This window comes from Epinephelus lanceolatus, chromosome 15, assembly GCF_041903045.1.
Source record: "Epinephelus lanceolatus isolate andai-2023 chromosome 15, ASM4190304v1, whole genome shotgun sequence".
In the NCBI taxonomy this organism is placed as follows: Eukaryota; Metazoa; Chordata; class Actinopteri; order Perciformes; family Serranidae; genus Epinephelus; species Epinephelus lanceolatus.
This window is the reverse complement of record NC_135748.1, coordinates 39,300,836-39,313,310: the sequence shown is the minus strand read 5'-3', so window position 1 is coordinate 39,313,310 and position 12,475 is coordinate 39,300,836. Positions and strand designations below refer to the sequence as shown.

At 39.2% G+C, this 12,475-nt stretch overlaps 1 protein-coding gene across 4 annotated transcripts in view; it reads left to right on the top strand.

The window, feature by feature from the left end:
* The window catches only part of mapkbp1 (mitogen-activated protein kinase binding protein 1), a 63,520-nt gene that overhangs the window by 49,022 nt on the left and 2,023 nt on the right, over positions 1–12,475 (top strand). For 2 of the 4 annotated variants that reach the window (XM_078175337.1, XM_078175335.1), the window contains 12 exons: positions 3,650–3,713; positions 3,856–3,984; positions 4,102–4,238; positions 4,977–5,026; positions 5,780–5,929; positions 6,035–6,169; positions 6,464–6,588; positions 6,677–6,804; positions 6,897–7,121; positions 10,546–10,627; positions 10,748–11,214; positions 11,330–12,199. In XM_078175337.1, coding sequence (XP_078031463.1) covers positions 3,650–3,713; positions 3,856–3,984; positions 4,102–4,238; positions 4,977–5,026; positions 5,780–5,929; positions 6,035–6,169; positions 6,464–6,588; positions 6,677–6,804; positions 6,897–7,121; positions 10,546–10,627; positions 10,748–11,214; positions 11,330–12,199 — 2,562 coding nt within the window. The remainder of the gene's footprint in view (positions 1–3,649; positions 3,714–3,855; positions 3,985–4,101; positions 4,239–4,976; positions 5,027–5,779; positions 5,930–6,034; positions 6,170–6,463; positions 6,589–6,676; positions 6,805–6,896; positions 7,122–10,545; positions 10,628–10,747; positions 11,215–11,329; positions 12,200–12,475) is intronic. The other 2 variants (XM_078175336.1, XM_033642887.2) reach the window with 2 other exon arrangements.

Sequence of the window (12,475 nt, the reverse complement as noted above, 5' to 3'; positions counted from 1 at the left end):
AAAATTTCAGTGAAAAAAGTCATAGTATAGCATGTCGAACAATTTTAGTGGAAAAAGTCATAGTATAGTGTGTCGAAAAATTTTCAACCGAAAAGTCATAGTATAGTATGTCGAAAAATTTCAGTGGAAAAGAGTCATAGTATAGTATGTTGAAAAATTTTCATCCAAAAAGTCATAGTATAGTATGTCAAAATATTTTAATCCAAAAAGTTATAGGATAGTATGGTGAAAAATTTCCATCCAAAAAGTCATAGTATACGGTCTCAAACATTTTCAATGAAAAAAGTTTTGATCTAAAAAGTCATAGTATAGTATGTTGAAAAATTTTAATGTAAAAACATCATAGTGTAGTATGTGGAAAAGTTTTAATGCAAAAAGTCACAGTATAGTATGTTGAAAAATTTCAGTGAAAAAAAGTTATAGTATAGTATGTTGAAATTTTCAGCTGATAGTCATAGTATTGTATGTCGAAAATTTTCAGTGGAAAAGAGTCATAGTATAGTATGTTGAAAAATTTCAGTAAAAAAAGTCATAGTATAGTATGTTGAAAAATTTTCATCCAAAAAGTCATAGTATAGTATGTTGAAAAATTTAAATCCAAAAAGTCATAGTATAGTATGTCGAAATATTTTAATCCAAAAAGTTATAGGATAGTATGGTGAAAAATTTCCATCCAAAAAGTCATAGTATACGGTCTAAAACATTTTCAATGAAAAAAGTTTTGATCTAAAAAGTCATAGTATGTCGAAAAATTTCAGTGAAAAAAGTTATAGTATAGTATGTTGAAAAATTTTAATGTAAAAACGTCATAGTGTAGTATGTGGAAAAGTTTTAATGCAAAAAGTCACAGTATAGTATGTTGAAAAATTTCAGTGAAAAAAAGGTATAGTATAGTATGTTGAAATTTTCAGCTGATAGTCATAGTATTGTATGTCGAAAATTTTCAGTGGAAAAGAGTCATAGTACAGTATGTTGAAAAATTTCAGTAAAAAAAGTCATAGTATAGTATGTTGAAAAATTTTCATCCAAAAAGTCATAGTATAGTATGTTGAAAAATTTTCATCCAAAAAGTCATAGTATAGTATGTCGAAATATTTTAATCCAAAAAGTTATAGGATAGTATGGTATGTCGAACATTTTCAGTGAAAAAACTTATACTATAGTATGTCAAAAAAGTTTAATCCAAAAATTCATAGTATATGTCGAAAATTTTTCATCCAAAAAGTCATAGTATAGTATGTCAAAAAAATTCATTCAGTCATAGTATAGTGTGTCGAAAATTTTTAGTGAAAAACCTATACTATAGTATGTCAAAAAAGTTTAATCCAAAAATTCATAGTATAGTATGTCGAAATATTTTTATCCAAAAAGTCATAGTATAGCATGTCGAAATATTTTAATCCAAAAAGTCATAGGATAGTATGTCGAAATTTTTAGTTGATAAAGTCATAGAAAAGTATGTTGAAAACTTTCAGTGAAAAAACTTACGCTGTAGTATGTCGAAAAAGTTTAATCCAAAAATTCATTGTATAGTATGTCAAAATATTTTCATCCAAAAAGTCATAGTATAGAATGTTGAAAAATTCTTTCCACATACTACACTTAGACGTTTTTAGATTAAAATTTTTCAACATACTATACTATAACTTTTTCACTGAAAATGTCGACATACTATATTATGACTTTTTTCACTGAAATTTTTCAATACAATATACTATGACTTTTTGGAATGAAATTTTTCGACATACTATACTATGACCTTTTTTACTGAAAGCTTTCGACATTATGGTATGACTTTTTGGATGAAAATTTTTCAACATTCTATACTATGACTTCTTGGATGAAAATATTTCGACATACTACAGCATAAGTTTTTTCACTGACAGTTTTCAACATACTTTTCTATGACTTTTTTAACAAAAAATTTTGACATACTTTACTATGACTTTTTTCCTCTGAAATTTTTCAACATACTATACTATGACTTTTTACACTGAAATTTTTTGACATATTATACTGACTTTTTTCACTAAAAATTTTCGACATACTATACTATAACTTTTTGGATGAAAATTGTTCAGCGTACTATACTATAACTTTTTTCCACACTGAATTTTTTTGACATACTATACTATGACTTTTTTCACTGAAATTTTTCGACATAGTATACTATGACTTTTTCCACTGAAAATTTTGACATACCATATGATGACTTTTGTTCCACTGAAATTTTTCAACGTACTACGCTATGGCTTTTTTCACTGAAATTTTTCAATATAATATACTATGACTTTTTGGAATGAAATTTTTCGACATAGTATACTAAGACTTTCTGCACTGAAAATTTTCGAAATATGATACTATGACCTTTTTTACTGAAAGCTTTCAACATACTATACTATTACTTTTTGGATTACAATTTTCGGCATACTAAGAGTTTATTTCACTTAAGATTTTCAACATACTCTGAGTTTTTTCACTGCAATTTTTCGACATACTATACTATGACTCTTTTCCACTGAAATTTTTCGACGTACTATACTATGACTTTCCACTGAAAAATTTTGACATACTATACTATGACTTTCTCAATTAAAATTGTTCGACATACTATACTATGAATTTTTTCCCCTGAAATTTTTCGACATACTATACTATGATTTTATCAACTGAATATTTCGACATGCTATACTACGACTTTTTTCACTGAATTTTTTCAACATACTATACCATGACTTTTTGGATTAAAATTTTTCGACATTCTATACTATGACGTTTTTCATCGAAAATGTTCGAGACACTATACTATGACTTTTTTGATTGAAAATTTTCAACATACTCTACTATGATTTTTTCCTCTGAAATTTTTCAACATACTATACTGTGATTTCATCAACTAAAAATTTCGACATGCTATACTATGACTTTTTTCACTGAAATTTTTCAACATACTATACGATGACTTTTTTCATTGAAAATGTTCGAGACACTATACTATGAGTTTTTTGATTGAAAATGTCAACATACTATACTATGACTTTTTCGATTAGAATTTTTCAACATACTATACTATGACTTTTCACTGAAAATGTTTAACATACTATACTGACTTTTTTTCACTGAAATTTTTCAACATACTATACTATGACTTTTTTCATTGAAAATGTTCGAGACACTATACTATGAATTTTTGATTAATATTTTTCTATTTAAGTGATCTTTAAATGCCATTATGCACTATCCGTTTTTTAAAAAAAATATTATCCTATTAATACATCCTGCACACAAAAAAAATCATCAAAGTTTCTGAAACTTTCTGATGTATGTAAATGTATGTATGAATTGTTATGTCCAGCTCTTTCATGAGCATTTTAAAGAAAGGAGGTCCACACAGCAACAAAGAAACAAATTTATTTAAGAAATTGAACTACAGCAAACCATTCTGTGAAGTCAGCAGTCAGAATTTATGTGAAACTACAAATATTAACTGATAAAACTGATAAACCTAACACAATCAAACCAGACTATCAAGTCGAGTTTCTGAGAGGCATCAGTCTCACATGAGGGGAATCAACATGTGTATGTCTTAGACTATGAGTAATGGATATTTAACACCAACACTGTTTCTGTTTGTCTGTCCGTCTCTCAGAGATAGTAACCGGTTTGAAGTTCAGCAGTGACTGCAGACACCTGATCACAGTGTCTGGAGACAGGTACGTCTCAGCTCACTGAGCTCATATCCAAATGTTCAGTGTATGTTTGGAACAGTTTTTAATTAAAGTCAGCTCAAAATATGTTGCTCAGTGTTTTTCAATAACAATAACAATAACTAATGAAACCTCTGTATGTTTGCAGCTGTATCTTTGTGTGGCGTCTCAGTCCAGAGTTGACCATCAGGATGAGGCAGCGGCTCGCTGACCTCCGTCCTCCAAGCAGCACTCAGTCCTCCCAGAATGCACCTCAGCAGAAAGTGGTGAACCTCAGGTAAATGTTCAGCTCCATTCACAGCTGCTCTACTGCTGCTGATACCTGATGTTTGTTTAACTGGTGTAAACAGAAACTGTGATGAATTATGTCCCAACTTGTGTGTGTGTGTTGCAGCAGGGAGGTGTTGTCTCCTCGTGTTGTCACAATGTCTTCCGACAGCGACAAGGAGGAGGAAGAGGAGGAGGATGAGGAGGAGGAGCGTAGTTGTCCTTATATGGTCACAGCAGGATGCCTGGTGGAGGAGGAGACAGGTCTGTTACCATGGTTACAAAACATGCTAGCCCAGAGGTTTTCTTAGTTAAGGAAAACCTCATTTACTGTGTTAAAAGCGATTTTACAGCGGTAAAAGTTTCCATGGAGATTGTTTGTTTGCTTGCTAATATTTAAACATTTTAAGGAAATGTAAAGAGAAGACTTAAGAGTGTTTTGTGCAGCCGATTTTATTTTGAGGAAACTTTACGGAAAATCTTAGCTTATGGTGATTTGTGCAACAGGCCCCCAGATCTTTTACTTGAGTTAAGTAGTGCCACGGTGTAGAAATACTCTGTTACAAGTAAGTAAAGGTCTGGTGTGGAAAACTAAGTAAAAGTGCAGAAGTGTTAGCATCAGAATATACATACAGTATACAATATATAAGTACCAAACGGAAAAGTACTCGGTGTGCAGAATGCCTCCTTTCATGGTGTTTTATCATTATGAAATATTATATTTTTCTGTTTTTTATCACTAATGAATACACGTAGAGTATTTTAATGTCGTAGTTCATTTAAGTGGAAACAATTTTAGATACTTTATGTATTAGCTGAAAGACAAAGTGGCATAAAATGGAAGTACTTATGTAAAGTAGGACATAATTGTACTGATTCAATTCTTGATTGATTGTACCTTGTTACATTCCCACACTGGTTTGTGTTCATAGATGAATTGTAGCTCTTCAGTTAATGAGCAAAATAAATTGTGTCCCGTTTGTTGTGTTTTTTTTGTTTCAGAAATGACTGATAACAAGTCCGACTCTCAACACTGCAGAGACAACAGAAAGGTCAGTGGATGTGACGAACCACGTTACAGTGATTTAGTATCATTATACCTGCGTGCACTGGTGACAGCTGAGGCTGGAGGCATTATGTTTTCAGGTTGTCCGTCTGTCTCATTCTTGTGTACGCAATAGCTCATGAACACCTTAAGGGAATTTCTTAAAATTGGGCGCAAACGTCCACTTGGATTCAACGATGACCTGATTAGAATTCAGTGGTTGAAGGTCAAAGGTGACTGTGACTAGGGCTGGGTTATATAGTAATCGATTCATCTGCTTCAAATTAATCTTCATCAGAATGACCCGATAACAATTCATAAAATCCGAGATCGATCTTTTAATATGCGCTCTTTTCCATGGATGTGTGAAGCTTTAACCTCGTTAATCTCATTGTTAGTAAACGGGCTGCTGCACTAAATTATTAACGGCCGTAGTTTTAAGAAGCTCTGACATTGCCGGCTCTTTTATCTGTAACTGTTAGCTTACTGTTTTTATGTTTTGATGTCATTTATTATCGTGTGTCCTCCTCCTGCTTTCTGAATAAAAAGCAGGAAAATGAAGAGAGACTGCAGAGATTTTTTTTTTTTTTTTTTTATGCACAAATTATGAATTTGTTCTCTTGAATTTACAAATGGTGGCCATGAATTAACAGAACATGTGGGTTTAAACACATTGCTGTTTTTATATGTTTAAGGTCGAAAGTAACACAGTGATGTCCCAGTAGAAACGTGTACCTCAGTGTTTCTTTGTGACCCTCAGGAGGCTTCAGGGGGTCGACTCCCACGTCGTCAGTGGTCCAGGAGGATGGGTAGCGACGGAGTCCTGATGGTGAAGTCCATGTTGGACCTGAGACTGCTGGAGTCGTACTGCCCTGACAGACAGGAGGAGGAGCAGGAGGAACAGGTGGAGGTCAGAATGCTGACAGAAACTACAACATACCAAACTCTATTAAAAAAAACACCTGATTTTAGGATAAACGCAGCGTAAACCTCACCTTCTGTCCATCCCACACAGGTGAATACACACTCCCTTGATGTTAACACCTCCCCTTGTAGCCCAAGAAGGAGGGCCCCAGGTGTGGAGGCGGGGCTGTACAGGACCAATCAGGAGCTGGGGAGCACCGTCAGTCTTCAGGTCACCTCTGCATGGGTACGAACACACACACAAGCTAACGTCAGGATCACTTTGGAGCCTTTGACAGTATTCATGGTCTTCTTCAGCAAATAGAACTTGCTCAGGTGTCAGTCAGCTGATAACAGGAAGTCAAACATGGGTGGAGATTAATATTCATCATCAGACACCTGAGAAAGTTCAGCTCTCTGAGGAAGGTCATGACATACGGTAGAAAGCCCAGGAAGTGAACCTGAGAAATATTTAATCACCAGTATGTCCTGAGGTGAAGAATGATGGTTGAGTTGATGGTGTGAGATTGTGTCTGTCCAGGTGGAGGATGAGGCGAAGACCAATCAGAGGCCAGACTTCATCCGGCTGTCCAATCAGAGCCCAGACAGGGAGCCTCTTGTGCTGTATCCCGATGAATGGGAGGACAGAGTGAGCCTGGCAGGAAGGTAGGACTGTTTGTTGATTTCATCATCAGCACAGATTCCCTTTGTGTTGGATGTTGACTCTGTCTTAAACCCCGCCCCTTCCTGTCAGTGAGTTCCAGGTGAAGGAGGTGTGTCCCATTGCGACAGGTGGACGTCAGGACAAACCCAGTCCAGACAGCGGCTGCTCGCTGGGATTCAGCTCCACAATGTCCAGTCCTGTTAGACCCGCAGGAGACGGTGAGACAGACAGACAGACAGGCAGGCAGGCAGATTTCTTGTATCACTCACCTATAATGAGTCGTCTTTATTCCCTCTGTCCCGTCTGTCAGACTTAGAACCCACAGAGCCTCTCAGTGTCGATGGAAACTCCTCGGAGCTGGAGATGGAGGAGGATGATGAGGAGGGAGGAAGAGGAGGACGAGGAGGAAGAGGAGGAGGAGGAGGGGGAGGAACAGGAGGAGAGGTCAGGGCCTCTCAGGTCGTCCCTCAGACTCCAGACCAGGAGGCTTTCCTGAAGGAACACTTTGTCACACTGGCCGACCTCTCAGGCTCAGGTACAGTCAGATTCTGAAACACATCGACACTGAAACACTAACACTGTCAGCACTGTCAATACTGTCAACACCATCAACACTGTCAAAACGAGTAAAACTTTCAACATTGTCAACACCATTAACACTTTTAACACTGTCAACACCATCAACACTATCAACACCATCAGCACTGTCAAAACTAGTAAAACTTTCAACACTGTCAACACCATCAACACTGTCTACACCATCAACACTGTCATCACTGTCAACACCATCAACACTGTCTACACCATCAACACTGTCAACACCATCAACACTGTCTACACCATCAACACTGTCTACACCATCAACACTGTCATCACTGTCAACACCATCAACACTGTCAACACCATCAACACTGTCATCACTGTCAACACCATCAACACTGTCTACACCATCAACACTGTCAACACCATCAACACTGTCAAAACTAGTAAACCTTTCAACACTGTCAACACCATCAACACTGTCAAAACTAGTAAAACTTTCAACACTGTCAACACCATCAACACTGTCAACACTGTCAAAACTAGTAAAACTTTCAACACTGTCAACACCATCAACACTGTCAACACTGTCAAAACTAGTAAAACTTTCAACACTGTCAACACCATCAACACTGTCTACACCATCAACACTGTCAAAACTAGTAAAACTTTCAACACTGTCAACACCATCAACACTGTCAACACTGTCAAAACTAGTAAAACTTTCAACACTGTCAACACCATCAACACTGTCAACACTGTCAAAACTAGTAAAACTTTCAACACTGTCAACACCATCAACACTGTCAAAACTAGTAAAACTTTCAGCACTGTCAACACCATTAACACTGTCTACACCATCAACACTGTCAAAACTTGTAAAACTTTCAACACTGTCAACACCATCAACACTGTCAACACCATCAACACTGTCTACACCATCAACACTGTCAAAACTAGTAAAACTTTCAACACTGTCAACACCATCAACACTGTCAAAACTAGTAAAACTTTCAACACTGTCAACACCATCAACGCTGTCATCACTGTCTACACCATCTACACTGTCAAAACTAGTAAAACTTTCAGCACTGTCAACACCATTAACACTGTCAACACCATCAACACTGTCAAAACTAGTAAAACTTTTAACTGTCAACACCATCAACACTGTCAAAACTAGTAAAACTTTCAACACCATCAACACTGTCAAAACTTGTAAAACTTTCAACACTGTCTACACCATCAACACTGTCAAAACTAGTAAAACTTTCAACACTGTCTACACCATCAACACTGTCAAAACTAGTAAAACTTTCAACACTGTCAACACCATCAACGCTGTCATCACTGTCTACACCATCTACACTGTCAAAACTAGTAAAACTTTCAGCACTGTCAACACCATCAACGCTGTCATCACTGTCTACACCATCTACACTGTCAAAACTAGTAAAACTTTCAACACTGTCTACACCATCAACACTGTCATCACTGTCTATACCATCTACACTGTCAAAACTAGTAAAACTTTCAACACTGTCAACACCATCAACACTGTCAACACTGTCAAAACTAGTAAAACTTTCAACACTGTCAACACCATCAACACTGTCAAAACTAGTAAAACTTTCAGCACTGTCAACACCATTAACACTGTCTACACCATCAACACTGTCTACACCATCAACACTGTCAAAACTAGTAAAACTTTCAACACTGTCAACACCATCAACACTGTCAAAACTAGTAAAACTTTCAACACTGTCAACACCATCAACGCTGTCATCACTGTCTACACCATCTACACTGTCAAAACTAGTAAAACTTTCAGCACTGTCAACACCATTAACACTGTCTACACCATCAACACTGTCAAAACTTGTAAAACTTTCAACACTGTCAACACCATCAACACTGTCATCACTGTCTACACCATCTACACTGTCAAAACTAGTAAAACTTTCAGCACTGTCAACACCATTAACACTGTCAACACCATCAACACTGTCAAAACTAGTAAAACTTTTAACTGTCAACACCATCAACACTGTCAAAACTAGTAAAACTTTCAACACCATCAACACTGTCAAAACTTGTAAAACTTTCAACACTGTCTACACCATCAACACTGTCAAAACTTGTAAAACTTTCAACACTGTCTACACCATCAACACTGTCAAAACTAGTAAAACTTTCAACACTGTCTACACCATCAACACTGTCAAAACTTGTAAAACTTTCAACACTGTCTACACCATCAACACTGTCAAAACTTGTAAAACTTTCAACACTGTCTACACCATCAACACTGTCAAAACTAGTAAAACTTTCAACACTGTCAACACCATCAACGCTGTCATCACTGTCTACACCATCTACACTGTCAAAACTAGTAAAACTTTCAACACTGTCTACACCATCAACACTGTCAAAACTTGTAAAACTTTCAACACTGTCAACACCATCAACACTGTCATCACTGTCTAAACCATCAACACTGTCAAAACGAGTAAAACTTTCAACACTGTCAACACCATCAACACTGTCAACACCATCAGCACTGTCAAAACTAGTAAAACTTTCAACACTGTCAACACCATCAACGCTGTCATCACTGTCTACACCATCAGCACTGTCAAAACTAGTAAAACTTTCAACACTGTCTACACCATCTACACTGTCAAAACTAGTAAAACTTTCAGCACTGTCAACACCATCAACGCTGTCATCACTGTCTACACCATCTACACTGTCAAAACTAGTAAAACTTTCAACACTGTCAACACCATCAACACTGTCAAAACTTGTAAAACTTTCAACACTGTCTACACCATCAACACTGTCAAAACTTGTAAAACTTTCAACACTGTCTACACCATCTACACTGTCAAAACTAGTAAAACTTTCAGCACTGTCAACACCATTAACACTGTCAACACCATCAACACTGTCAAAACTAGTAAAACTTTCAACACTGTCAACACCATCAACACTGTCAGTACTATAAACACCATCAACACTGCCAACACCATCAACACTGTCTACACCATCAACACTGTCAAAACTTGTAAAACTTTCAACACTGTCAACACCATAAACACTGTCAGTACTATAAACACCATCAACACTGCCAACACCATCAAAACTGTCAAAACTAGTAAAACTTTCAACACTGCCAACACCATCAACACTGTCAAAACTAGTAAAACTTTCAACATTGTCAGCACCATTAACACTTTTAACACTGTCAACACCTTTAATACTGTCAACACTGTTGTGTTTCAAAGGTACATCAGGCTGTTACTTGATAAATGCTAATAAATAAAACCCTTTTTTATGGGTAAATAAAAATGGACTTTAGGCAAGTAAAAAAAAATATTAATGTTAAACCCTGAATGTATACTGTGTGTTGACAGGAAGTCCAAGCAAAACGTCTCACAGCTCCAATGAGAGTCTCAGCATCTCCTCGAGATTTCTCTCCCAGAATTCTGCTGCAAGGTAGAAATTCACTTCCTGGTTCCTCAACATGTTTAGTGACCTGATCAGTCTTAAACCATCTGGTTCTGGTTCTTTGTTGTGTTTCTGATAAAAAAAAATCTTGTTTCCTCTGCTTCTTAGTCGGGCTGTGTTTCCTCTCCCATCTCGCACCACCAGCGGAGGAGGTAGTGGAGGTGGAGGAGGAGGAGGAGTGGAGACAAAGGCCCGTCCTCTGGTCTCAGAGGTACGACCTCTGATGGAGGAGAACCAGAACCGTTCCCAGGACAGGAGGGTGACATGGAACCAGGACCAAACATCCTCCCTTCAGGACCAGGTACAGTCCCAGGACAGGAAAGACCAGGACCAAACCCCGTCTTCTCAGATAGGGAACCAGATCCAGCAAGGTACAGATCAGCAGCACAGCCAGGTGGAGGAGGAGGGGGCGGTCCAGCAGACCCACCGGCCCTCACCACTAAAGAAGAAGTTTCAAACCACAGTGGAGTCCAAGAGAAGCCTGGGCCCGACAGCCCGGGCCGCCGCCTCCCATCTGAACTCGTCCTCTGGACTCCGGAAGGCTCAGTCAGTTCAGAGCCTGCTGAGCGACACAGGTGAGACTCTGACGTCACAACACACATGTGACGAGTAAGACCCTGACCCAAACTGGAAGGTTCCTGTAGAACAGTGTTTAGACCTGAATATAACACTGTCTCTTTCTCCCTTCAGGAGACTCCTCTCTTTCCACATCCTGTCCATCAAGAGACGTCCCCTCTCAGCTGCTCCTCCCCCCGCAGCGTCCCACCACCCTCCCCTCCTCACCCAGACGCCCCCCGTCTATAGCCCCTCCCCCTCAGAGACCCAGCCCCGTCGCCTCCCCCAGGTCCCCCCAGCAGGAAACAGTCGCCGCTCCTTCTGCCATCACCACCCCGAGGAAGTCTTCATCCTCCTCCTCTACTCCGGTGGCATCTCGCTCCTACATGAGCCCCACTGCCAGCTCCATGGCCAAGATGTCACGCTCTGTCTCAGTGGGCGACGGCCTCAACATCCCCGAATCCAGCGAGGATCCTGCAGTGACATCATTATCAACTGCAGCGGTAACTTCCTCCTCTCAGGTCAAAGACACTCCACCGCCTCTTGTTGCTGTGGTGCCCTCCATCGCATCTCTGGCCACACACCCCCACGCTGCCGTTGTCCCCGTCGTTGTTGCCTCCTCTTCGTCTCTAGGTAACCATGGTAACCAGGTGGGCCCTGCCCCCCGTGGTCTCCAGGCTCGGGTCCCTGGCAGCAGCAGACCGCTCCCTGACAAGCCCTCCCTCGCCTCCTTGTCTTCCTCATCGCGGCCTCCTCCGGTCTCTGTTTCCCCGCTGACTGCCCCCCGGCAGGAGGAGGAGCCTCACACTGCTGCAGGCAGCAGCGGCAGCTTGGAGCAGAGAGACGACGCAGGTTTGGACTCTCAGCCTCCTCCTCTTCATCCCTTCATGCTGTCACCTCTACATCTGGGCTCAGCGCTCTGGCTGCACCCCTTACCTTCATTTTCCTCTTCACCACTGCACCCCTCCTCCTCCTCCTACTACTCCTCTCTCTCCGTACTGACGGGTGAGGTTTCACTCCTTTTTGTTTAAAGTCATCTGTCACTTCTTCGCTACATTGCACTGGGGTTTTTTTTGTCCTTGTTCTTAACTCCCTCCGTCAGAAACAGTTCTGCTGAAACTGGATTACACAGTGAAGTGTGTGTGTGATTGTATACTTGTACTTGCTACGTAGTGGGGACTGAAGCTTATTTCACCAGAGTGAGGACATTTTTGGAATGTGAGGACATTTTGGTCCTCTCTTCTTCAAAGGCCTGTTTGAGGGTTAAGACTTGGTTTTAAG